The sequence below is a fragment of the Lynx canadensis genome, chromosome B1, assembly GCF_007474595.2.
Source record: "Lynx canadensis isolate LIC74 chromosome B1, mLynCan4.pri.v2, whole genome shotgun sequence".
Taxonomy (NCBI): domain Eukaryota; kingdom Metazoa; phylum Chordata; class Mammalia; order Carnivora; family Felidae; genus Lynx; species Lynx canadensis.
In genome coordinates, this window is record NC_044306.2 from 194,229,196 (window position 1) to 194,256,927 (window position 27,732).

General features: G+C 45.5%; 2 protein-coding genes and 1 pseudogene across 2 annotated transcripts; 2 read left to right on the top strand and 1 right to left on the bottom strand.

Annotated features, from left to right (window-relative positions):
• On the bottom strand, positions 1 to 27,611 carry LOC115513097 (annotated as a pseudogene).
• FGFBP1 (fibroblast growth factor binding protein 1) lies at positions 6,313 to 9,264 on the top strand. Its single transcript, XM_030314171.2, has 2 exons — positions 6,313 to 6,420; positions 8,129 to 9,264. Exon 2 carries the CDS (start codon positions 8,149 to 8,151, stop codon positions 8,911 to 8,913), a length of 765 nt encoding a protein of 254 aa, XP_030170031.1. The 5' UTR covers positions 6,313 to 6,420; positions 8,129 to 8,148; the 3' UTR covers positions 8,914 to 9,264.
• LOC115512791 (peptidyl-prolyl cis-trans isomerase A-like) lies at positions 26,990 to 27,541 on the top strand. The gene is given in 2 exon segments (XM_032593012.1): positions 26,990 to 27,305; positions 27,308 to 27,541. Coding segments are annotated over 2 exon segments (492 nt in total). The 3' UTR covers positions 27,484 to 27,541.
• Positions 27,612 to 27,732: the final 121 nt, after the last annotated feature.

A 27,732-nucleotide genomic window follows, 5' to 3' on the forward strand; every position in this document is an offset into this window, starting at 1 on the left:
TCACAAATGGTCCACAAAACATTCTCTTTTCCTTTTGAAGGTTTTACAATACATTGTCATCAGTAACCAGTCTCTTACTATCAAACTTAAATGGCCAATTGACACAAACATTTCTGAGACCATTCTTCCACCACTGATTAAGACTAGGGTGTCAGGTATGGGGGATAATATTAATTTAGCCTTCTGAGCTTTCTGGGCAGACTTGGTGACCTTGCCAGCTCCAGGTGCCTTCTTTTCCACTGTTTTGATGACACCCACAGCAACCACCTGTCTCATGTCACAAACAGCAAAACAGCCCGCAGGAGGATAGTCAGAGAAGCTCTCAACACACCTAGGCTTGCCAAGAACCATATCAATGATGGAAACATCACCAGATTTCAAGAACTTGGGACCATCTTCTAGCTTTTTTCCAGAACAACGGTGAATCTTTTCCTTCAGTTCAGCAAACTTGCAGGTAATGTGAGCTTTGTGACCATCCAGCAGAGGTACCTATCCAGCACTGACTTGGCCTGGACGATTCCGGATAATCACCTGTGCCACGAAGCCAGCTGCTTCCATTGGTGGGTCATTTTTGCTGTCACCAGTCACATTGCCACAATGAACATCTTTGACAGATATATTCTTGACATTGAAGCCCACGCTGTCCCCAGGAACAGCCTCACTCAAAGCTTCATGGTGCATTTCAACAGACTTTACTTCAGTTGTAACACTGACTGGAGCAAAGGTGACCACCTTGCCTGGTTTAAGAACACCGGTCTCCACTCGGTCCACAGGGACAGTACCAACACCACCAATTTTGCAGATGTCCTGGAGGGGCAGATGCAAGGGCTTGTCAGCTGGACGAGTTGGTCCAGAGCTTCAAGCAGAGTGGTTCCATTGGCATTGCCCTTTGTACGGTGACTTTCCATCCCTTGAACCAAGGCATGTTAGCACTCGCTCCAGCATGTGGTCACCTTTCCAACCAGAAATTGGCACAAATGCTACTGTGTCAAGGTTGTAGCCAATTTTCTTAACGTAAGTGCTGACTTCCAGGGGCTCAGTGGAATCCTTTTATTAACACCAACAATATGTTGTTTCACACCCTGTGTGTAAGCCAGAAGGGCATGCTCACAGGTCTGCCCATTCTTAGAGAGACCTGCTTCAAATTCACCAACACCAGCAGTGACAATCAAGACAGCACAGTCAGCCTGAGATGTGCCTGTAATCATGTTTTTGATAGTCTCTGTGTCCCCGCACACCTATGATGGTCACATAATACTTGCTGGTCTTGAATTTCTACTGGGAGATATCAATGGTGTTACCATGATCACATTCAGCTTTCAGTCTATCCAAGACCCAGGCATACTTGAAGGAGACCTTGCCCATCTCAGCAGCCTCCTCAAATTTTTTGAAGTTCTTTTGTGGATCCCACCACATTTGTGGATCAGATGACCAGTAGTGGTAGACTTCTCAAAACTACACGTCCAAGGGCGATGATGTTGAAATGAGTCTTTTCCTTTCCCATTTTGGTTTAGGTTTAGTGGTGGCTTTCATGACACCTGTGTTCTGGTGGCAAACCCACTGCAAGAAAGCTAGGATTAATAAACTTTAATAGATTTTCAATTTGCATTCATACCAAATGCTATCCCCTATCAACTCTGCAGGTTCGTATTTTTCTAAAGTAAACCTTTAGCACTATGCATCACCTGATTTGCTAAATAGGAATTCAGAAATCCCATGACTAATGAGCAGTTTAAGCTTGGAATGCCAATACTGTTCAGCAGGTCTAAGATGAATGTTTTTTGCCACCTAATTAGCTTTCAGCTGATGTTGTTTAGCCAACTTCCTCCTTTTCTGCCATTGATTAAGTTTTCAAAGCACATGATGCGACAGATTAATATCACTTTGATGCAACAACTCGGCATTTTGTCTAAACATGAGGTCACTTTTGACAAAGGGACTGATTTTCTACCAAGTATGGCCTGGTATCACTGCGGAGTTAAGATTCAGCTCAGAACAAAATCGCACCCAGTAATAGAATGATGACTGCACTTACAGGTGCCAGCCGCTATGTCAAAGAACCATATTGCAGTACCAAACAAATGAGAACAAAAAGTAAAATCAGATTTTTAACTTAAAATCACCTGCCAGTGACCAGAATGCATGAGGCATGCATTCAACTACCAGCCTTAATCTGTGGGTATCACCAATTATGTTCAGACTTTATGGACCCCCCCCCATGGAAACCTGACATCCATCATTTAAATCTTTGTTGAAGAGAAGAATGACATAACCCCAATCATGAGAAAAACCCCAGGCAAGCTCCAAAAGAGACACAGTCTCAAAACACCTGTCCAGTCCTCCTGAAAACTCTCAAGGTCATCAGAAAAGAAGGAACAGCTAAGAGTCATCACAGGCGAGAGGAACTTGAAGAGTCATGATGTTAACTGTCATGTGGAATCTTGGCTGGGATCATCCATTAGGGGATGAAAACTTATGTTCACATCCAAATCCCCACATGAATGTTTATAACAGCTTTATTCATAACTGCAAAAACATGTCAGAAGAAACCGATATGTCCTTTAGTAGGAGAATGGATAAACTGTGGTCCATCCAGACAATAGAAATATTATTTAGTGCTAAAAAGAAATGAACTATCAAGCCATGAAAAGACATAGCAGGAATTTGAAATCATATTAGTGAGTGAAAGAAGCCAATCTGAAAGAATAAGTTTGGTGTGATTCCAACTGTATGATATTTGTGAAAGGCAAAACTATGAAAACAGTAAAAAAGATTGAAGATTACCAGGGGATGGGGGCAGAAGGGATAAATAGGCAGCACACAGGATTTTTAGGGCAGTGAAAGTACTCTGTATGATGCCATAATTGTGGAAACATGTTATACATTTGTCAAAAGACATAGATTGTACACCAAGAGTGAGCTATTTTGGAAACTGTAGACTTTGAGTAGTTATAATGTGCCAAGAAAGGCTCATCAACTACAATAATTGTACCTCTCCAGTGGACGATGTTGTCAAGTGTCATTAGCTGTGTCAGAGAGTGACAGGGTATATGTGGTAATTCTCTGGGAATTTTTCTGGAGGGCTGGACAAAGGATGAAGTTCAACTAGTAATAATATATCTATATTGGCTCAATGGTTTTATAAATGTAGCACTATAATGTAAAAGATGAATGATAGAAAAACTTGGGTGAGAAGTGGAGCAAGAGAACTAACTTTACAATTATTTATAAGGCTAGGGGTGCCTGGGTGGCGCAGGCAGTTAAGTGTCCAACTCTCGATTTCGGCTCAGGTCATGATCTTGCGGTTCATGGGTTCAAGCCCTGCATCGAGCTCCGAGCTGGCAGCACTAGGCCTGCCTGGGATTCTCTCTCTCCCCTTCTCTCTGCCCCTCGCTTGCTCAGGCATGTGTTCTCTCTCTCTCATAAATAAATAAACTTAAAAACATACCAATTATTTTGTAAGGCTAATAATATTCTTATATTTGAAAATAACGTGAATTTAGAATGAGAAGAGAAAAAAATGAGAGTTTACAATTTACCAAAGTTTGAGAGCATTAATTTCTTTTTAATAAGAACATTGGAAGCAGCCTCCATTTAATTCTTCTCCAGTGGTGTGGCAGGCATGTGCTCTGCCCACCTGAGCCTCAGCTCCATGTCTATACCATGAAGATCCACATGTACTTCCTCCTAGGGTTCATGTGGGAAAAAGTCAATGAGCCTCACATATTTCTCCAGGATTCAGTAATCCCCTTGGTCCTGGGAGCATGGGGAGCTGGAGGGAACCCGTTGTGGGTAGCCTTGCTGGGGCCCAAGCCTCTCCAGTCTCCCCAGTGCACTGTAGTACAAGTGTAACATTTTCTGAGTATATCAACATGTGAAATAATAGCTCAGCCTCAGCACAGTGCTGGCACACTGTATACACTAACTGGCAATTATGGTCTATTTCTCTCCACGAACATCCGTGAAAGGGTGGAGGGCATAACTAAGGATGAAGGGACCAATGACACCAACAGGGAGGAGATGACATTTGAGCCGAATCTTGAAGATAAGCAGGTATGTGCCTGGTAAAGTAGGACTGCGGTCATTCCATGTAAGGGGAACAGCAGAATCAACAACTGGAAGGAAGAAGCAAATGCACCAAGTATTCAAGAAATGTTGGTGGGGTGGGGGGGGTGTTGAGTGTGTCCAGAATGGAAAGAGAGAGAGAGAGAGATAGTGTGTGTGTGTGTGTGTGCACGTGTGTGTGTGTAAATGAGTTTGGAATGACAGACTGAGCCAAAAGGGGAAGAGTTACACAGCTTAGGGTAATATTTTCCATCTGGTTGGAAAAGAACAATCAAGGCAGAAGTTGGAATGAGATCACAGGAAGGCTGAAGGTCCATGCAAAGCCAGTGGGGGGAAGTTCCATGCTCCCTAGCAAAGGCCAGAAACAATTCTCAGAAAAATATTCTGGGGTCCATGTTTCCTTATAATATACTTCATGTTCTGACCTACAGTCTCCTTCCAGAAAGAATATGGCTGCCACCCGAGGATCAAGACAAATTTCTTGTTTTGCAAAAGACCACTGTGGTCTATAGCTCCCTGGGAAACAAAGCAGTTTCATTTTTCCTATTTCCAAATAATCTCCCTAAATACCACATTGTGAGCATGTGTATATGGAGGTCATGGTTTAATAAGGTGTATGGGGATGGATCTTGGGATGATCTTGTTTTATAAGAAGCTTGGAGTTTGGGGGAAATAGCCACCTCTGATGGAATTCATGAAGAAACTCTTTGAACCTCTGAGTGAACCAGTCAATATCCCTATCTCTGTGACCTTGGAATTCCCAAACAGGTGGATTTTGAATGGAAACCAACCATAGTTATGACCTTTGGTATCTTTATTGTGGGCCAGGACAGTGTTTTTAGAAAATTTCTATTAGATGCCAACCCAATTTCATATGTACACGTCTGGATGTTAATGTATCTCTTAGAAGTACATGAAGTCTCCTCTTTTATTTTTACAAAACTATATGTGAAAAGAATTCATGAGATCTGAAAATACTGATTCTCATGCCAACATGTTCTTAGTCAACTGTTGCTGTGTGTTAACACTTAGAAATCAGGAACCATCCAGTTTGTCACACTCCCTACTGTTTCTATTATCCCTGTCCCAAAGGCAAGGATCAATTGGCATTTACTATCACTCTGGTGTTATTGTTTCCTTATACCTGACTTATAAAAATAAATAAATAATTTTTTGTGCCCGAACAGCATGAAAAGTGGGGTGACAACATGTAGCAATGTCCACACCTTCTTTATGACATGAGACTCCTTCAATATACTTATTATAAAAACCAAGCATGTCTGTTTTTAATGAATACAACTTGAAACCCCAATATGAGCCAAACTTACTCTGATTCACTCTCTGTGAATAGCTCAACCCCATAAAATACTTAGCATGTAGCCCCAAATAAACTACTGTTATTGTCAGCCATCTGTAGATGAATAAATGGAGATTCAGAGAGGTTATTGTTTGGGGTAAGGTCACAGAGCTAAAAGAATGCCATCTCCGGATGGCATCTCCGGTACGAGACCCTGCCAATAGAAGGCCAACCAGAGAGAAGTCCTTTTGTGGGACCTGAAAGTGAATATTTTCAGCAGAAACCCCCCAGACCAGGAACACACTCTCTATCAGCCTCTCAGAGCCCATGGATTCCTCTGCCCACACAGTAACTTCAGGTGCCTCAGTGAAAATGGGCTCAAACTGAGTGGCTTCCCCAGCCTCAGTCAATCATTCACCAAGTATTTCTTGAGAGAGACAGGTAGGAAAGTTCAGACAATGCATGCTGGCAGTCCCAGGGTTCAACTCTGGGTTCCTCATCCTCCCAGCTCTGTGACTTTGGACAAGCCCTGAATTATCAATATACTCCAATTTTCCAGCTGTAAAATGGTAAGACTCCTAGTTACCATATCTTGGGGGTGGGTATGATGGGAATTCAGGGAGAGCTTTAGGTAAAATGGGCAGCACAGGGCTTGGAAGCTATGATAGTTTTTGTTATTGTTTATCACTCTCCCACAGATACTGCTACTGGGGTCCTTATCCCATCAAGGAGGGTCTCTGCAAGGCTGAGCTGTCCTCCTATCCTGGCCCTGGGGGAAAGGGACGCACTTAGAAGAAGCAAGTGTAATGCTCTGCATGTACCCCACTCGCATAGGATTACATCAACCACTTTCCTTGCAGGAACTGGCTCCCTCCCAAGGGGCGTGGCTGGGAGGCGTGCGATAAAGATTGACAGGTGTGTGTGTTATAAAATCCCTTTCTTCCAGGGCTCCCTAAAAGAAGGGCCTTCCGTGGCTGGCACTGCAGACGAGACAGCTGAGGACCAGCAAGCTCACTCTCACATCTGGGATTGCATTGGATCTGCACACTGAGAGCAAGGTAAGAGCCTGGCTCTTTTAAGAGTTTCATTCTCCACCTTTTTTTTCTCATACCCCTGAGGACATCAGGAGCCTGGGCTATGGATCCCATCAGGGACACATGGAGGCAGAGTCCCAATGCTCTAATAAACAAGGGGGTATTCACGTGGTATACCTGGGCCCCTGTCCGCCCTTCATTCAGGAGCCCACACACCTGTGACTGTCTCCCTCTCTCAGTCTTAAGGAGAGGCCACATGCCCAGGGTGGAAATAAGATCTCAACCATTTTCTGGGCCTGCTCCTTATACAAGAAAAATCTGTGTTTTCTTTTAAAACGGAACAGGGACAATATGAATCATCTTATCATGAACGACACCAAATGAAACCCTGAGTAATCCATAACTTTTCTTATTTGTTGTCAATATTTTCCAAAGGACAGAGTAAAGTTGAAAGGCAAGAGGTGAGCAAAGTTGGTCGTATACAAAAGACCAAAGAGATCAGGTCTGGCTTCTTTCCCAGGCTTTTCACTTGCCCAATAAGGGATATTGAGCAATTTATTTGCCAGGATGAGCCTGAACTGTTACATCTGTTACCTGGGGGTGATTTATTTTTACTTACCAGGGACAGCTGTTGAGTGGATTAAACAAGGTGAGAATCAAATAGTGGTTGAGGGCATAGCACATAGTAGGTGTCAAATAGAAGCACTATTTCTCTTCTTCCCTCAACATTTTTTTTAATGCTAACCTGATAAAATCCATGCAGTTTAGTGTAGCATTCAAGGTCATCCTAGTTATTCAGTTATTTATTTTTAAAAGCATTGGTCAAGAGCTTTCTACATGGTCAGCACTGTGCCACAACAAGGCTCAAGAAATCAATTAGGTATCACCCTTCCCTTCAACTTCCTAGTCTAAATGCTGTGGTAGAAATTCACCCCATCCATCTGGTTTACTTTGTACAGTCAAATTGGATTACCTCTGCTCCTTCATGCCTTTCCTTAGGCTCTTACTGCACCCCCAAATGCCCCCTCTCACAAACCCATCTATCTCAGAGTGGCCAAACGCCACACATCTTGAACTTTCGGCCAATCATCACCTTTCATATCACTTTCCATGTTCTTTCTCGTTGTGTGATCACCTGAGTCCATGTAGAACTGGGTTAGAAATCCAGCACATGGAGCGAGAGGCGACTTTGGCAATTATTTCACCTAACACCTCGATATCCAGGGGAACTGAGACCAGAGAGGAGAGTGACTTGGCCAAGATCAAGTTGGGGGCCGAATTGGGCCAGACTACTTGCCAATGCTATTTAAATTCCTCAAAAAATTGCTTCTAATCTCTAAGATGCGACCTCCTCATTCACACTGATAAATCCAACATCTAGTCTAGTGCATGGTATATAGTAGATGTTCCATAAATGCTTGTTTAATGAGTGAATGAAGGAGCGAGTGAGTGAGCAAATGCAGGAGTAAAGGACTAGTGAGCGAGGGATGAGAATTCATTTGGCTCAGGACGTGGTGAATGAAGGAAGGAAGAGTAGGTTTTTGACATTCAGGACTCTGGTCAAGCAGAAATGTGAATAGATGGGCTGCTGGTCTAGTAGTTCCAAGAGCCAGAGGATTCTTGACCTCACTCTTAAGCAAGGAGACACATGTCGGGATGAAGGGAGAGTCATCTGCAGCCCTGCATTGCTGAACTATTGCCAAGCACTGATTCACCTGTTCTTGTCAAACAGGTTCCCACCACACTGAAGCCATGAGGATCCATAGCCTCACCCTGTTCTTCTTCCTTCTTCTGGCTGCTCAGGTGTCACTGGTGAAGAGCAAAAAGGAAGCAAAGAATAGACATGTCAGCAAAGGCACCACAGAGAAATTGCATACTCTGGGAGAGCCCCAGATTGAGCCACCCAAGCGCCTGACCAAAGGCAAATTTGTCACCCAAGACCATGCCAAATGCAGATGGGAGGTAACTGAACAAGGAAAGGGCATAGTGCTGAAGGTCGAGTGCACCCGACAGGACGACAAGTTTTCCTGTGTCTTTATGGGCAATCCAACTTCCTGCCTAGAGTCAAACAAGAAGAATGTCTATTGGAAACAAATTGGCCGGAACCTGCGCTCTCAGAAGGTCCTCTGTGGGGATGCCAAAACCATCCTGAAAACCAGGGTGTGCAGAAAGAAGTTTCCAGAATCCAATCTCAAGCTGGTGAATTCCACTCTGATTTGGAACAAGAAACCCAGCCAGGAGTTAATGGAACCCTCATCCAGGGAGCAGAGCAAAGCCAGTGAAGCCTCCCTCATGGAGCCTAACAAAGCCAAAGGGTTATCCCTTAAGGAGCAGATAAAGGTCAAAGAACACATCCCCTCTGGCCCAGCAGAGACCCAGACCACAGCCACCAAGGATCCCAAGTGTGCAGAGGACCCAGACTTGATAAAGCAGAAGATGGCCCTGGACTACTGTGGGGAATCCTGGAGCTCCATCTGCAAATTCTTCATCGCCATGATCCAGGACAATACATGCTAATGAGATCAAAAGAGAACAGAGTCCTTTAGGAGGTGCTATGTAAACCTCTTTAGCATGTGGTAAAGCTCTCCGAGTAAGATGAACATTTGTGCTGTGAGAGCGCAGTAGAATATTTAAACAGATTTTATAATTTTTGTTTTTGTGTTTTGGAATTTGCTTTATATTCATTTCCTTCAATTTTATTTTCAGGGGTTGTTTCCCTCAGCATATGTTTCCATGGCCCACAAAGCTATGTGTAGACGAGCAGCAAGGACCATTTTCTGAGTTGAATGAGCCAGAGTGATGATTTCAGTGCAATGCACTTTCTGGTGAATTAGCAAAGTTAATAAAGCTCTGGATGTTTTTCAGAAATATGTTCAGACAATTTTTTTGTTTCTTTATGTCAACTTTCAATGAACTCATAAACAGTCCCCATATATCCGTGGGAAAAAAAATATCTAAGTAATGATGTTTTGTTTCCCACCCATCCTAAGTCATCCCCAAAGATGACCCATTCCAGAATCCTTATCTTTGTCTTTTCATCCATTGGTCCATGGGGTTTGTGGCTAACTGCACTGTAATAATTAGGATCCCTGATTTCAAGTGGGACAAATAAGGCATGGTATAATTAAAAACACAAATCAGGGTCTCACAGATGGTAAGAAGGGAGGCAAGATTTGAACCCAGAACTTCTGCACAGCCAAGTACACAGCTAGAGGAATGCCCTCCACTTAGGTCAGGGCTGGACATTAACTTCTTGCTATATTTGGGACCCCAGATATTGAGAAGCTCATTTCTGGCCTGGGGAAAAGGGACTTGGTTAAGTACAGTGTCCTGTGATGAAAATTCCAAAGGAAAGAGGAAAAGGCAATGTGGAAAACCAGAGAGAGGAGGTGAAAGTTACTGGAAAAACTCTGGTTGAACTTCATGGAGGAGGTATTATGGAGCTGGAATTTGGAAAGAGTATCCTTGGGTAGGAAATAGGGCAGAATGGAAGCACTTTGGACAGATGACAGCTTGTGTGAAAGCAAAGAGACGTAAAAATCCTAGAAGCTGAGACAAGACATGTGGCTGGAATATGGTGGGATGTAGGGATGACACTACTGTTAGTCATTCACATGTTAGTAAGAAGGATCTGAAACTGTTTTTATTCAGGAGCTGGGGAGAAAGGAGGATTGTAGCTCCAATGTCTTGTCACAATTTCACTAAGAGCAAAAGGAGCAAAAGATGGTTAAAAAAAAACCCCTGCACTTTAGAATCTCTGAAAGTTACAAGGAGGAATGGCATGTGGGATGGAAGAGTGGACATTTACACTCACCAAATTACCAGGACCTACACAGAGGATTGTCAGTGGCCAATCTAGTGTGACAGCCTCAGAGATACATTTGAATGTCATTATTCACATTATCACCACTAACATCTCTCTCCCACTTGCTATGTTCCAGACATTGGGCTCTTTCCATAGTGTCTGCATGCATTCACTCATTCACTCCTTCATTCAACATGTAACTTATTAAGCACTGACTCTGCCAGAGTTTGTTCTAGGCACTGGAGATACATCAGTCCACAGCGTGGATATTCTGCATCGCCCCCCATGCAGCTACCAGTAGAGAAAGTGATGAAAAAATCAAAAACATACAAGAGACAGGGAAAGTAAAGGAGAACAGGGTAACAGTGATGAAGGGTACCCAGTCTTAGGCAAGATGGTAAGGGAAGACTTCTCTGTGGAGGTAACTTTTGAGACTAGATATGTATGAAGTGAAGAAGCAAGGCTGGTAACTCTCTGGGGTAAAGATGTTCCAAGCGGAGGGAACAGTCAGTGCAAATGCCCTGAAATTAATTAGTTTATTTATTGCCTACTGTAAGCTCCTGCTATATGCCAGACACTGTTCTAGGGCTAGAAAATGGCAGCAAACAAAAAGAAAAAAAATCTTTCTTTTTCATGTTTCTTTTATTCCAATGACTAGCTCATGCTTGGCATGTTCAGAAACATCAAAGGTTGCAGAACCATTGCAGGACAGGACCCAGGACCTGATTTATGAACCTTACCCCCATTTGCAAGAGAACTGAACCACCATCCCAGTCTGTCCCAAGCTTCTCCTAGCCACTCCACAGGAGGGACACAGGTTGTGAGCTTTCTGGATCTTCTCCCCTACTCATACACTTCGGTTCTACATAGTCCTGTTGAACACTTCCGGGGGTCATTAAAAAATAACACTATGTTTATGAGTGACATAAACATTCAGGTCATTTACAGCCCAGGAGGTGGTGGTTTTTCTTGTTCACTCATGGACTTTGGCCACTGGAAAAACTGGGAGGTGGTTTGTTTCCAACATGGTGGAGTCATCTAGACTTGGGCTGGAGGTTTGCCTCTAATGCTTCCTGCACAGCATCACTGTGCCAAGTATTTAACTCTTCTGAACTCCAATGAACTCATCTCAACAATGGAGACAATGAAACCCACCTTTAAGGGCTGCTGTAAGACTCACATTGGTCAATAAATCTCAAGCACCTAGTGACCCACTGCTTGCTCAGGAGCTGTTCAACACAAGTGATTGTCTAAAGTTCACAGCACTAGTTGTGGAGGGAGTTGAAAATCCATCCTTATTTCCTAGATTAGGAACTTGAAGCCCAGAAAAGCTGAGTAACTTTCCAGGGTCACAAAGCATGAAATGGCAGAGGCTGTAAGTGAGAAAGCCAGGTCCAGAGGTCCCCCCGCCCTTTCTGTGTCTGAAGCTCATGATTTTCTTCGCTTGATGGGAGAAGAATGAAATTTGTGGTTTTAGACTTGGACCAAGATGTGAAATGAACAGGATGCCTGTCACTTCCATGCACATGTCCCCTTCCATGCTCTACAAAAAGTAAGTTCCAGAAGCTAAAGCTTTTGTTCATGCTCAGCCTTCCTTCATAGTCATATCCCAAGGCAATGTTTTAAAAACACAGTAAAAAAGAAAAACAAATTTAAAACACAACAAAGATTTTTCATTAGCTTCCATCCAACTTGCCACTCAATATTTTCTCTCTGGAGACTTTCTGAATGTGAAGCGGAGAGGCCAGCTTGTGTGTGTGTGTGTGTGTGTGTGTGTGTGTGTGTGTGTGTGTGCGCGCGCGCGCGCACGCTTAAGATACGATTCCCTCTTAATAGCAAGAGACAGGACACTTTCAGATAGGTAAGAGGTGCTTCAGGATGGCATGTCTGCATTCCCTAAGCAGCTCAGCAATGGGATTGTCTTGTATTCCTTATAAAACTACCTCTCAGCAGAAAGAGAGCCTCTTCCCTGCCTCCAGCACTGGCTCTGTGTAGTAATTCACAACCATACCGGTACTGACTTGAATCTCTGGAGTCCAGCCCATCTCACTGGCCTCCTACCCATTCACCTCTTTCCCCAGGCTCCCTCTGGAATTGTTCTTGGCAGAACAAGGAAAGGAGGCAAAAGTGTTTGGAACCGACAAACGCGAGGATAGCCGTCATCTGTGGTGTTGGTTCTCATAATGCCACATACACAGTACTCCCCGTGAAATGTCTCTCATGAAGTGAGACTTCATGAACAATGTGCAAGAAAACACCCATCAGGAACCCTGCTAAATGAGGGATCGGGATGAAAAATGGAAGAGATTCCAGAAAAAGGGTGTTTCAGAATCTCATGAATTTGAAGTGGGTTATCCAAGGCGAATTTTCATCAAGGCAGTTGGATATGTGGGAAATCACACAGCAAAAGTGGTCTCATCTATCACTACAGCCCAGCACTTAGGTCACCGGCCAGCATATAATCGATCCTCAGTAAATACTGGTTGAGTGAATAAAAGAGAAGGAGAAAAATCAGGGCAAGGGCAAAGATTATGGGCTTCAGAGTAAATGAAACTGGGTTTGAGTTTCCAGTTGTGTGACCTGAGACAGGTTATTTTTTCTTAGTCTCAGATTCCCTGTTTATAAAAGGGGTCTGAGTATCCATCCAATAGGAATTAGACATGATTTAACTAAAGTCTAAAGTGAGATCCTTACAGCATTAGATTTTCACTAAGATTTGGTTATCAGTGAATGAATGAATGAATGAATGAGCCAATTAGATGAGAGAGAAGACAAGGAGGAAATGTTCTAGGAAGGCTACATGAGACTCAAGACTCACTATGCCGGCCAAATGGAGCCTGGCTGCTCCTTATCACCTCCCAAAGACCACCCTCTACCTAACGGCCCTGGAGGCATCCCACACACATGGACGGAAGCACTTTCCGAGAAATAGGAGGAAGAAGAAGGCAAAGCTGTTCTTTGGGGCAACCTTTGAGACTTTCTCAACCTGCCTTTCAGTGACCCACCACGGTCCTATCCCTTCATCCCCCACACGTCTACAGCTTGAGTGCTGCAAGCCTCAGTGCACCACTGGCTGCCTGGGTCCTGTCCCTGGGGGGCGCTGTTCCACATGCCACGTGCACACCAGTGATTCCCACATTTGCATCTCCAGCCAGACCTCTCTCTTGACCTCCGGCCTCATTCAGCTTCACTGCTTGAATACCCAAAAGGTGCCTTCAACATCATATACCCAAACACTCTGCCGATCTTCCCCCACCTCCCCTGCTAATTCTTACCCTTCCATGTCCTTCCCAACTTAGTTTATGGTAACTCCATCCCTCCCATGAGTCAAGTCAGAACGGTTGCTGGTCATACTTGACTCTTCTCACTGAACTCATCTGATTCATCTGCCATCTCCACCTGCAGAGGATATTCTGAAACATAACATTTTGCCACCTAATCGCTGCCAGTCTGGACCAAGCCCCAACCTGTCCTCTGGATAATTGCAGTAGGGTTCTAACCCATCTCCCTGCCGCTGGCCTTGCCTCCTTGGGTCTGTTCTAGCACAGCAGCAGTGATATCCCTTCCAAAGTACTTGTAGGAGCACCCCCTTCTCTGCTAAAACTACCCAGCTCATCAGCTCACTCAGAGTAAATGCCAAAAATTGTCGCAAAGCCTTACAGAAGGCTATAAGCCAGACCCTTACTACTTTCGGACCTAGTATCCTATGATATAATCCCTGGGGTGCTCTGCTCCGGCCATCCTGGCCTTGCTGTTCTTGGAGTTCACTCTGTACTCTCTTGCCTCAGGCCCTTTGCACTTGCTATTCTCTCTACCTAGAGAACTCCCTTCCTTCAGATGTTAACTCAAATGTCACCCTGGACCTCAATTTTGCTTTATTTTCCCCATACCACTTCTCTCCACCCGACAGGTAACTATATTTACCTGTTTCAATTGCTTATCGGTTTCTTGCTGCCTCCCCTCAGAATATAAGCTCCCTGAGAGCAGACTTTGTTTTGGTCACTGCTGTTCCTCCAGCATTTTGCAAAAAGTGTAGCTCTATATACCTGTTTACCTCTAGGGCAAAACCTTGGTTTGCGAGCATAATTCATTCCGGAAACATGCTTGTAATCCAAAGCACTTGTACAGCAAAGAGAATTTCCCCATAAGAGATCATGGAAACTCAGATGATTCGTTCCACAACCCAAAAATATTCATATAAAAATGATTACAATACTGTAAAATGATACAAAAGAATAAGAAAATACAAAATATAAAGAAAAATAAACACATTAACATGTACTTGCCTTTGAAAACCTTTGTGGCTGGTATGAGGGAGACAAGAGAGAGGAGGGTTACTGCGTAAAACGACTTTCACTAACGGAATCACTGCTATCTATTGGCTCAATGGAATCTTTTTCTTTTTGTGCAACTTTAACAAGGAATCTATCCAATGACACTTGCTTCTGCTTCCTGTTGCGGATTTCATGGAAGTGTGACATCGCATTGTCGTCAAATAGATTCATTGCTCGCACTGCTACAGCCTTATTCATGTGGTGCTTTTCTACAAAATTTTGCACGGTTTCCTACATTTTACACATCTCCCTAATCTCATTTGAAGTGAGGGATTCCTCTGCCTTTTTCTCCTCCTCCTCTGCAGACGAGATGCTGACATAGACTTCTTATAAAATCTTGCAATTTCGGCCACTCGCCCACCTCGTTCATACCTCTCGAAGGTTTCCTTCTTAACTTCCACCATAACTCATCTCCTTCTTCTTACTGCCTTTCTTTTCAAACTTTTTCTGCATGGGGGCCGTTGTATACTCTTTCATAGATGGTGACCTCACTCCAGTATTAACAAACTCTTGTCATATACTGTTATTTAGTGTAACTGGCAATTAGAGGAAACAGCAGAGGAAAGGGTCTATATCTGTAGGCATCACCTGACCTAAAACGAAGCAAAGCATTCCTAAGCTTCCTCTTGTACGGAAAAGCAAAGGACTGTCCGAGGTGCTTTGAAGTGACAAAAAATACACTACTGCCAGTTGTGGAAACCTTCCGACGTTCTGAAAAATCACTGATTTCTGCCAAACACTGTGGTCTGAGACTGAGTATCCGAGCACAGAAGATAATCACCCACAATCCCACAGAGAGAGAAGAACCATTGGCTCAGTTGTGATCATGTGATATTTGGCATCAGCCACTACTCGTATTGTAAGACATCGCTCGTTTCTCAAGTTAAAATTTATTAGAAATGTTTGCTCATCTTGCAGAATACTCGCAGAGCAAGTTACTTGCCATCCAAGGTTTTACCGTATGTTTGAAAAAACAATGTAACCACAAGAGAATCAAGAGACAAGATCTCTGTCTGTCAGACAGCCCTCGGCCTCAATTCCCGTTCAGGTGAAAGGTGATTGAGGTTAAAGTGCTTCCGTTAATAAGTCTAAGTGTCCTTATCTGGAGAATAATACTTAAGAAACTCTTATGAATTAAATGAGTCAATAAATATAAAGTAGCAACTTCTCTGCTCGGAACAAAGTCATTGAACAACTATGCTAGTTGTTCTTGTTTTGCCGAGATTATTATTATTATTAAACATCATGCCTTCCAAAGGGCATGTTGCCTGGTCTCTGGGTTCCTGCCAAAGATGGAAAACTCTGCATTTCTCCCAGCTTATGTGCGTTAAAATATTATGAAGATGCTTTCTTTGTGATTTCCATTCCACTAACCTGATTAGACAGGAGGTTTTGATTTTACGAAAATGTTTTGAAAGGATAAGTGAAGGAGGGGCACCTGGGTGGCTCAGTCGGTTAAGCGTCCGACTTGGGCTCAGGTCATGATCTCACAGCCCACATCAGGATCTGTGCTGACAGCTCAGAGCCTGGAACCTGCTTCAGGTTCTGTGTCTCCCTCTCTCTCTGCCCCTCCCCCACTTGCAATCTGTATCCCTCTCTCTCAAAAATTGCTGAGCCGCTCTGGAAAGCAGTGTGGAGTTTCCTCAGAAAATTAAGAATAGACCTACCCTATGACCCAGCAATAGCACTGCTAGGAATTTACCCAAGGGATACAGGAGTACTGATGCATAGGGGCACTTGTACCCCAATGTTCATAGCAGCACTCTCAACAATAGCCAAATTATGGAAAGAGCCTAAATGTCCATCAACTGATGAATGGATAAAGAAATTGTGGTTTATATACACAATGGAATACTACGTGGCAATGAGAAAAAATGAAATATGGCCTTTTGTAGCAACGTGGATGGAACTGGAGAGTGTGATGCTAAGTGAAATAAGCCATACAGAGAAAAACAGATACCATATGGTTTCACTCTTATGTGGATCCTGAGAAACTTAACAGGAACCCATGGGGGAGGGGAAGGAAAAAAAAAAGAGGTTAGAGTGGGAGAGAGCCAAAGCATAAGAGACTGTTAAAAACTGAGAATAAACTGAGGGTTGATGGGGGGTGGGAGGGAGGGGAGGGTGGGTGATGGGTATTGAGGAGGGCACCTTTTGGGATGAGCACTGGGTGTTGTATGGAAACCAATTTGTCAATAAATTTCATATATATAAAAAAAAAATAAAAGTGAAGCAGAAGATAAAAAAAAAAAAAAAAAAAAAAATTTCTGGAAGCCGAGCTACCCAGCCTGAGTGGCAGGGCCGGGGCTGTGGACGGATTGGTGACTGCAGGGCCCCCCCCCCCCCCCACGACAGTGAAGCTTCTCATATTCCTGCCTTTAGGTAATTTGGCCTCAAAACTACCTGGGGTATTGTCTGTCGGGGAATTGCCCTCAGCAGGCCCCCTGGGGAAAGAACCATTAGGAAGAAAATAAGGTTCTGCAAGAAATTGCATGGCCTTACGTTTAGCCCTTGCCATCCCCTATGGAGACTCCTCTACTTACAGGAAGGATAGCCTCATCCCTTTGCCAGCAAAGAGGGCCTGTGAAGGAGAGACATATGGATTTGAAAGCCCCACTCCGACAACTAAGGAGTGTATCTCTGGGCACAGGTGACTTCAACCCCTAGGCCCACCTGGCCCCCCGGAGGCATTCCAGATGATGACTGAACCTAGTGGGTTAAGCTACAGAATGGTTCATTGGTTCCTAGATGCATGGTCTCTCTCGGAATGTATGAGGCACGGGTTTCTAAGGTTTTCTCGGCCCCTTTCTGGCACCTCGGACCGAGGCAAACACATTGTCCTTCTGTCCTCATGTGGTTAGGAGGTCATGTCCCTGTAACTGTCCCGCTTGAGGTGTTGAGAAATGGGGGGCCTTTCACGAGAACAGCAAAGCGAATGCTTTGTACATTATAGATAAACGCAGATGCATAATGGGATAATGTAAGAAATTAATCTATAATCAAAGGGTATGCGGGAAAGTTAGGGGAAAATCACCATGTTATTTCTTAAAGGTTGTTTACACATAGGAACATTCTCAAAATTAGGTAATGTAGAAAAACATAGATGGCGTATGTTCCAAGGAAATCGCTAGCAAAGATGATGCCGCGTTTGCTACGATAAATCGGCCAGTTCCACACACTGCTGTTGCCTGTGTCCATTTTTATTTTCGTTTTAGTTTTTTATTTTACTTTTTTATTTTCCAGTGTTTTATTTTAGTTTTACTTTATTTTCACCGACGCCGTTCTTCCTTCGGGAACCCCTGGACCTGCTGGAACTGGACTCGGGCAAAAAATAAATACACATTAAAAAAGAAAAAAGGATAAGTGAAAGAACACATCAGTGTAGCGTGGACCCCAGATAGTCTGATTGCTGAGCACAGGAAAGACGCTCAGCCAGCAGAGGGGCCAGGACAGAGTGGGGGTGTGCAAGGAGAAATCAGAAAGGACCAGAGCAGGCTGCCTTCTCTGGTAGGCAAGAAGCAAAGGGCCCCGTTTTCCGGAAGGGGTGCCAGTTCTGCCCCGTGGCTCAGAGCTCTTGCCGGGCTTACCATCTCCTCCGGGTGAGTTGAGGGGGGTCGGGTGAGAGGCTCAGAGGAGCTGTGCATTTGCAGGCAGACCGGCTTGGAGGCAAGAGTTCGCTGCTTACTAGCTGTGCGACCCTGGCGTGTTCCTCAGCGTTTCAGAGACCCCGCTTCCTTCATCCAGCAAGTGCGACTGAGTGCCTTCTGTGTGCTGGCCACCAGGGGCCACGGGATAAGTCACCAGAATAGCCAGTGTTTACGGAGCGGGGACCGCAAGCCAGGCCCTGCTCTGCCCGTGTGTATTATCTCCTTTAATCCTCAGAATCCCTCACAAGGAGGCACTACCCTTCTTCCTCTGAAGGAGCCGAGGAAGTCAGGAAACTCGCTCGAGGTCATAGTAAGTATCAGACGTGGAAGTCAAGTCGAAGCGTTCCGGCTGCAGGGGCCCTTCGTTTGGCCACGAGAGTACTTTCGAAAGCTGGAAGCTCCAGTGTAAACATGCCATGGGGCTGGAAGCATGGTGTAGGGCCAACTGGTGGGGTGGGAAGTGCAATCAGCTTAGGCAGCAAGTGTAGCCGGAGGAGGGGGAGGAGCGGTCGCGAGGTCAGAGAAGCCTTCCCTAAAGACATGATGGTGGAGATCAGACCTTTAGGGAAAGGGGGTTCCCTGGGCAAACCAAATGTGCACAGAGAGTGGCCCCTGCGGAGCTTGGAGAGACTCTCTCAACCGTCATCATAAAAGGACCAAAACATTGCTCAGCAGTCCTGGCCACACGGGGGTCTCTGATTCAATCCCTTGTCTCCTGCAGCCTCGCCTGCACAAAGAGGCAGCACGCCTTTAGGTGTGGGGGTCCTAGGTGCCCTGGGGACAGACTCTCCCCTATTAGAGAACGACTGGACAACAGGGAAATTGTGACACATCCTCAGGGTGCACAGTGCATTCCACACCGCGGAGGGCCTGGGGTGGAGACAGAAGTGTCCAGGTGAGAATGCAGCAGGTGGTCCGCAGGGGTTTCCACGCGACGTGGAAGAGGTGACTTTGCTGTTACTCCGTCACTCCCAGTGTTGAGAACTATCCTGTTTATTTCAGCTCTAAATGCAAACCAATGACTTCTTCTGGCACTCCGCCAAAGAAAGTCCATAAGGGCATTTTTTTTAAATAATAATTTTTCAATGTTTTATTTATTTTTGAGAGAGAGAGTGAGAGTGGGGAAGGGGCAGAGAGAGGTGCAGAGGATCCAAAGTAGGCTCCGTGCGGGGCTTGAACTCAGGAACTGTGAGATCACCACCTGAGCCGAAGTCCGATGCTCAACTGACTGAGCCACCCAGGCGCCCCAAGGCAATTTTGACTAAAATGAATTTCTACAAAGCAGATGCTGACCCTAGAACCTGACCGCCATGTGCAATGTGACTTGGCAATGGCACTGGTGAGCTGTATGCAGTCAGAAGTGGCTTCCAAAGTCAAGTGACAGCCCCCATAATGACCAGCAGGGGAGGGGGTGTGTCTGCTGGACCACGGAGGGTTTCCAGAGCATCTAGGGTGCTCAAGCCTCAACACCTTCTCCACACTCTTCTGACAGCACAAATGCTCTGGAATTGTCTTTCTCAGAACTGGGCAGGGGGGTGTCTCTGAGCCAGGTACCGGGAGCCCCAGGGCAGGCTGGGGTTCAGCAAATCAGGAGTCCGAGAACCCAGATGGGTTCCAGGAGGAGCCTAAGAACCCAGAAGAAACACACCACTGCGGTCCGGGAAGCTTGAGCCTGGAACCTCGGACTCTGGGAACCAGGCAAGACCAGACACAGAAGCAGGTGTGAGGACCAGACAGGGTGCTTTCTGATACTAGAAGCTGTGACTCCCAACCCTGTCTGCAGGTCAGGATCACCCGGGGAGCTTGAGAAAACCTCACTGCCCGGGCTGTTCCCAGACCAGTGTCATCGAAGCACAGGGATTTTTCAAGCTGCGCAGATGATTGCGATGCCTGGTTAAGGTTGAGATCTGCTCCGCCCAGCACTGTTCACCGTGCTTTCCCTGCATGATTTCATTTCATCTTAGTGACCGCCCTGTGATCAAGACCATCCTACAGATAGGGAGCCAGGGGTGCAGGGAAGTTCGCCATTTACCAGGGTCAGAGTGGGAATGAGGCAGAGCCTAGAATCTCCCCCAGGCTGCCTGCCTCCAGAGCCCACACCCACAGGCAAAAATCCAGGCATGAAAGCAACTACCATATAATGGAAAGAGCGAGGACCTCGGTTTGAAACCCACTCCAGCCCCCCCTAGTGCCTGGGCGGGGTGGGGGGAGTTGCTTGGGGAAGTCAGTTCATTTCTCTGCTTCGTTCAGTTTCTTATCTGCCGAACAGGGGGATGTTGTCACTTTTACAGAGCACTGGTGACGTAATGAGATGGCGTTTGTGAAGCTTCTTATAGTCTTTCTGGCGCATCATTTATTTCTTGGTTCTTTATCATTATTAGACTACAAAAATGGGTCAGCAGGTGGGATGGCAGATATCAAGAAGAGAGCATCACTCGAAACAGGAGGCATCATGTGCTGAAGGGCAGGCAAAGGCAAAACTGAAGCCAATCCCAGGCGGGGGGACCAGTAGTCTGATAGACAGAGGCATGTAAGAGGGGACAAGGCCAGCATAGCCAGGATCATGTGATGGGGCCATGCCAGGCAGTGTCTGTCCCTGTCATCCACAGCTTCTCACCCCTGAGTCCCCGATCACAGGCGTCAGCCAAGTGTGGAAGCCACTGTGGTCACCCCCATCTCCCTTAGCACCCACTGTTCTCTTCCCTCCCTCTGTCCCCAAACTGCTCATTTTCTCCTAAGCCCTGCCTGGCAAAGGTTGACAGATAATTGGCATTTGCTAGAAAGAAGCTAAGGTGTGACCCCCTTCCTCTCCTTATCACAATGAGTGCACGCACACCTTCCATCCAGGGCAGTGTCCATTTGAAAGGGGCCATTAAAAAAAAGAAGGGGCTGGGGTGGAGGGGGGCAGAGAAAGAATGTGCTAGTCATTTTTGGTAATTCCAAAGTAGTACATCATAACAAGAACAATAATAAACGAACCAGAAAGTGCACACAAGTAAGGAAGAAAGAACACAGCCCCCAAGAGACAATACTGATTGGGGTACCTGGGTGGCTCAGTCAAACATCCACCTCTTGATTCCAGCTCAGGTCATGATCTCACAGTTTATGAGGTCGAGCCCCACATCAAGAGCTGGGCTCTGTGTTGACAGCGTAGAGCCTGTGTGGGATTCTCTGTCTCTGACCTTCCCGGTCACCCCACATTTCTCTCTCTCTCTCTCTCCTCTGCCTCTCTCTCTCTCAAAATAAATAAATAAACTTTAAAAAGAGAGAGAGAGAGAGACAACACTGATCATACTTGGGTATGGATCCCTCACATCCTTCCTTAGACACATGTAAAAATATTTTCATTGGATTACAATATCTCATGCTTTTATAACTTGTTTTTTTTTTTTTTTTTTTTTTTTACTTAAATCGTCACGAACCATAAAAAGGCAAGAACATCTCTGATGATAGACTTGTTTCTGCAACATCTTTTTTAAGCTTAAACAGTTTGCGGTATGTGATATATTGAAATTACAGTAGAACCTTTCCACTGTTGAAAAATTAGCTTGTTGCCAATTGTTTACTATAAACAATGCTGTTAAAAACTATCCTTAGAGGCGCCTGGGTGGCTCAGTCTGTTGAGGGTCAAACTCTTGATTTTGGTTCAGGTGATGATCCCAGGGTCATGGGATTGAGCCCCGCAACTGGCTCTGTGCTGAGTCTGGAGCCCGCTTGAGATTCTCTCTCTCTCTCTCTCTCTCTCTCTCTCTCTCTTTCTCTCTCTGGCTCTTTCTCTCTTCCCCTCTGCCTCCTTCCCCTAGTCTCACTCACTCACTCCATTCCTAAAACAAACAAACAAAAAACTATCTTTAAAGATATTTATTTGTCTTTACATTGAGGAACTTGTTTTCTTTAGGATAAATCCCTAGAAAGTAGACTGCAATGCCCAAGATTTGGCTTTTGAAAGACACTTTTTACTATTGAAAAATTCAAACATTCACAAGGAAGGAGATGGGCGTAATGAATGTCTAAGTATCCTTCACCCAGTTTAAACAACTATCAACCCAAATCTCATTTGATCTACACGATGTCCCAATTATTCTCCCCCCTGGATTGTTTAGAAGTCAGTGACAGATGTACATCATTTCATTCATAAACATTTCAACACATATCTCTAAAAGATAGGGCAAGAGCACACTCATTTTTAAAGCTCTTGGCACATATTGCCAAACTGCCTACCAAAAAATTTTGCAACTGTTTCCATTCTTCCCAACAGTATAAGAACATGGCCATTTCTCCTCACTTCTGCCAACTCTGGGTGTGCCGGTTCAGTGTCCGGTTAAGGGGTGGGGTGGCAGGAAGGAATCAAACACACAAAACTAAAGCAAATAATTCAACAGAGGTGATTTAGAATGGGGAATTAGTTACAAAGATATTGGAAAAGCTAAAAGGACAAACAAGGCATAGTGAGTCCAAGAGCCAGGGCACCCATCTGGAGCTGGGACCCTGGAGGAAGGAATCCTTCGGGGGAACTAGCATCAGTGACCACTGGGAATAACAGCAGAAATAGACAGAGAGAGAGAGAGAGAGCAGTGTCCTGGCTTCTTCCCTCTCTCTGCTCCACTGGCCAATCCTAACAGGAGCCACTGGCCAAGGGAGTCTAGAAGATGAGTTTGCTTCAGCCCCCCATGCCTTCGCTTCTCTTATGTTGGAGAGAATGTAAATTGTATAAGCCATTTTGAGGGGAATTTGTCAGGATTTCTCATAATTTTAAATCTTAAGCCCTTTAGTCTAATAATTTCCCTTTCAGAGATTTAAGCTACGTCTACTTACATGTGACAAAGATGCGCACGTGTGGATGCTTGTACAGCACTGTTTATAACAGCAAAACACTGGAAACAATGGACATATCCATAGGCACAGTTTAAAAACATGAATGAGCTACCTGGAATGACTTCTAAGAGATGCAACTAAAGAAATAAAGGTTTAATGAAACAGCATGCTTATCAGGCCTCCATATGTTTATAAACTAATACGTGTGTAAAGCATGTCTCAAATTGTATCCAGTGGTTTCTCAAGTCACTAGCAGCAGCTATGGCCTTTGGGGAGAGGAAGCAGGTGGCTGGAATAGGAGAGAGATCTCTTTACACTTTGTACTTTAAAATTCATTCACCGTGCTTTGGAATAATCTAAGCCACATGAAATTGCCAACATTCCGTCATTTTTGACCCACAAAACAGCAATTTCATGTGGTTTATGGTACTATTCCTTTATGGATAAAAGAAGTAACTAATTTCTAAATGGTCAGGAAGAGCTATTATATTGGAATGCGACTTTGGAGTTGACATTTTCAGTAAGAAGGTGACCAGTGATATATCACCCCCTCCAGTATCAGGGCGATTCGTTGTCCTTTCAGAGTTAAGATGAAATTCAGGCAACATCCCACGAGCTCGATTCTTTCAGAAGAGTCTCCAAGAATGGCTTCTTGACTCTCAAGACTCTATGGACTGTTAAATGCACTTAAAACGAAGGAGAGTTGAGAGCCAGGCCAGGTCTGCTCTCCCGTCAGCTCCACATGCTGCCGAAGGCACAAAACAAACCCAAACTTGGAAGCCAATCATCCCTCCGCCACTGATTGAGGTGGGAGCTATCTGTTCCCAGGGCTTCTGTGCAATCTTTTTTTTTCACTTGAAGACATAAGAAAAAAACTTAAGCAATCTCGGCAGCATCTGATGAAAAACAGCCCGAGGCTCTTCACATTCCAGAGCCTGCCAGGGACTTGGAGGGCCTCTCACAGATGGCTGAAATTGTTCTGATTCACCAGGAGCATGTCATATGGGTGGGTGTTGCAGCTGGGACACCACAGCCCTGAGGCTATAACTATAACATCAGGAAAAGCAGGAGACAACCGAGAGCCTTAGCACATTAGCTCATAACATCTCCCTCAGGAAGGTGCAGGACCTTGTGCCCATTTTACAGGGGAGAAAAATGAGGTTTGAGCAAGTCCAATAACCTAGAACCTAAGTCCGTCTTACTCCAAAGCTCCTTCTCCCAACGGTCACCCTGGATGTGACAAATGTCAAAGATGCTAGCTGGTGACAGATGATGCCGGCTGGGAGAGGCAGACGCTGGGCAGGTGTTGTTTGCTTGGCATGGACTGCTCAGAGACCAGGAAGGGTGGTGGGCAGCACATCTGGTCAGGTCACTCCCTTGCTTCAAACTCCTCTGTGGCTCCCCATCGCCTTCAGAATAGAATCCAAATGTAGTGCAGCATACAGGAGGTGCTCGGCCCCACCTGCCCTGCCAGTATCCCCTCTTCCCACGACCTTCAGCTCTTGCTAGATAACCGTCCAACAAAATCCAACCACTTTCCCTTTCCAGAGTGCCCTGTGCCCTCTCAAGCCAACTGCCTCTGTCCACTGCCCATGCTTGTGTCTGCCTGGAGGACCCTCCCCCTACACTGCGCCTGTGGCCAACTGTAAGAGTCCTTTCCTAATGCTCCTCCCCGCCCTCTGTTCCCTGCCCATCTCCAGCTGAGCCAGGATTCCTTTTCTTGACTTCTGGTGCCCTTGTGCTTCCCTCAAGTCTGGCATCCCTCCTTTTCCTCTCTCTTTTTTAACTTTTCCCTTCTTCCTCCCATCTTTTATTCCTTCTTTGTTTCAACAATTTTGCATTGAGCACCCACCCTATGCCAGTCATTAAATCACATCTGGGCGACGAAAGTTGACCAAGTAAAGATCCTTTGCTTCATAGAACTGATTCTCAAGGGCAAGAGGCAGACATCGGCTAAAAGCTCATGGTTAGCGGACATTGCTACGTGCCCGGCATTGCATTAGGCATTCAGCGTGTATTACTTCACTTAACCGACACTGCAATCCTACAAGGGAGGGACTTTTGATTTTCAGAGGGAAAAATCGAGGCAGGATGGGGGTGTGAACCCAAGCTATCTGTCATTAAATCCGATGCTCTTAAATGTCAAGGTAAAAGACGAATTTAATAAGAAAGCGACAAATACAATGAAAACACACAGAACCTTAAACCCAGCTTGGACACATGGAAGCCTTCTCAGAGGAGGTGATGCCTCAGGACTTAGACACGGGGTTAGCATGGGCAAGGGCATGGTGGTAAGTGAAAGCGTGGCTCCACGGAGAGCCTCAAGCAGCGGGATGTTGCTGGGGGGCAATGCCTGCGGATGGAATGGAGAAGACGAAGCAGTGGCCAGCCTACAGAAAGCCTCATTTGCCACCAATCGAGTGAGTGCTTGCCAGATACAGGTGTAAGATGCATGTAAGATGCAGGGCAACAAAAGGGAGTTTAATGAAGGGACTATTGCAAGATGTTGCCAGAGTTGAGGGAAATCACCAAGGAGTAGTGGGATACCTGGGCCAGCAACTCCGAGCCAGGCAGCCAGCACTCACCCAGAAGGAGCAAAAAGAGAGGATTTTACTAGAACCCAAGGTGGAAATGTGGAAATGGTGACTTTGACCCTAGAGACTCCACTGGATGTGGAGCCTTAGGTAAGAGAACCTCTGGCCAGTCCAGAGGGAAGCAGGAAAATATCCAGCTTCTTTCTCCTCTTGCCTCCTGACATCTTTCTGGTGCTTCCCCATGGCCAAACCCAAGCAGAGGCCAGAGGGTGAATGAGCCCAGCTGAACCAGTCTATGAGGTCAGTCTCCTAGGTCAGAGAAGGGTAGAGAAAGGTGGCAAGTCGATCTGGAAGGACAAATGGAGACCACCCAACACTTCCAGGTTAAGGAGTTTTATCCCATTAGTGATGAGTGCCATTGAAGGGTTTTGCACAGGGAGGCAATCTGGTCAGATACGGGTTTTCACAAAGACCTCTATGGCAGTAATTCAGTGGACAGAGCTGCAAGCAGTGTGGCCTGAGCTAGGGAGACCTGCTGGATCAGGGAAAAGAAGGGCCAAGGTGAGAGATGGTGAAGAATAAGAGACAGAGGTAGAAGGAGATGGAATGTATCCAGGTGAAAGATGACAAGGAGCTGGAAAAGGGCATAAATAGAATGAAAGAAAGAGATTAAGCTTCGATTTTAAAAACAGAAAGATAGAAATTGGTGGTTCTTAGTGAAGACAAAAGCCAGGATCCTCTTGGATGACCGAGATTCATTCAGGACAAGTTGAAGCTAAGTTGTTTATGAAAAATCAAAATGTAGATATCTAGCAGATATTCTGATTTGCATCCAAATACTGATTAGTCTCTATCTACAGCTTTAGATAGCAAAGCCATCAGTAGGTAAATTCTAGTTTAAAACCATGAGAGTGAATAAGATGTCCCAGGAAGAGGGATGTCCAGAGAAGAAAGCCAAGTTGTCTGGGAGTGTTAGCACCGAGAAGCAGGTGGAGGAGAACCACTACAAAGGAGACAGACAAGGAGAAAGTCCAGAGACGACAAGGAGAGCCAGGAGAATGAAGCTGCTGAGAGCAGAGGCTAGAGGACCAACACCATTAAATACTATAGAAAGAAAAAGATAAGCGCAGCTGCTGGTCAGAACATAGTAGGTCATGAGTCTTTATTTATTTTTTTTTTCAACGTTTATTTATTTTTGGGACAGAGAGAGACAGAGCATGAACGGGGGAGGGGCAGAGAGAGAGGGAGACACAGAATCGGAAACAGGCTCCAGGCTCTGAGCCATCAGCCCAGAGCCCGACGCGGGGCTCGAACTCACGGACCGCGAGATCGTGACCTGGCTGAAGTCGGACGCTTAACCGACTGCGCCACCCAGGCGCCCCGGTCATGAGTCTTTAGAAAAAGCAGTAATGGGCCTTGCGGACGCTGCCACCCCAGAACCACCCACGCCGCCCAGGCATGGTCAACCCCCCTGTGTTCTTTGACACCGCCGTGGACATAGGGCCCTTGGGCCGCATCTCCTTCGAGCTGTTTGCAGACAAAATTCTAAAAACAGCAGAAAAATTTTGTGCTCTGAGCACTGGGGAGAAAGGATTTGGTTACAAAGGTCTCTGCTTTCACAGGATTATCCCGGGATCTATGTGCCAGGGTGGGGATTTCACACGCCACAATCACACTGGTGGCAAGTCCATCTGCGGGGAGAAATTTGATGATGGAAATTTCGTCCTGAAGCACACAGGTCCTGGCATCCTGTCCATGATGAATGCTGGACCCAACGCGACGGTTCCCGGTTTTTCTTCTGCACCACCAAGACGGAGTGGTCGGATGGCAAGCACGTGGTGTTTGGCAAGGTGAAGGAGGGCACGAACATCGCCAAAGCCATGGAACGTTTTGGGTCCAGGAGCCGCAAGACCAGCAAGAAGATCGCCATTGCTGACTGTGGGCAAATCTAATAAATTTGACTTGACTTTTATCTTAACTACCAGAACGTTCCTTCTGTAGCTCGGGAGAGCACCCTTCTGCCCCCATCTGCTCGAAATCTCCTATAATCTCTGTGTTCTCTCTGCAGTTCCATGGTCCCTTGTTTTCCTCACTCCCCTCCAAGTTCAGTTGGATTGCAGAGCGAAGTGTATGATCATGAAATAAAAGCTAAACAACCATAACAACAACAAAAGAGCAGTAATGACTGAAGTTGGTGAATG

What these genes read in the sequence shown, in the direction of transcription:
- FGFBP1 (XM_030314171.2), top strand. Translation starts at nt 8,149, where the DNA reads ATGAGGATCCATAGCCTCACCCTGTTCTTCTTCCTTCTTCTGGCTGCT.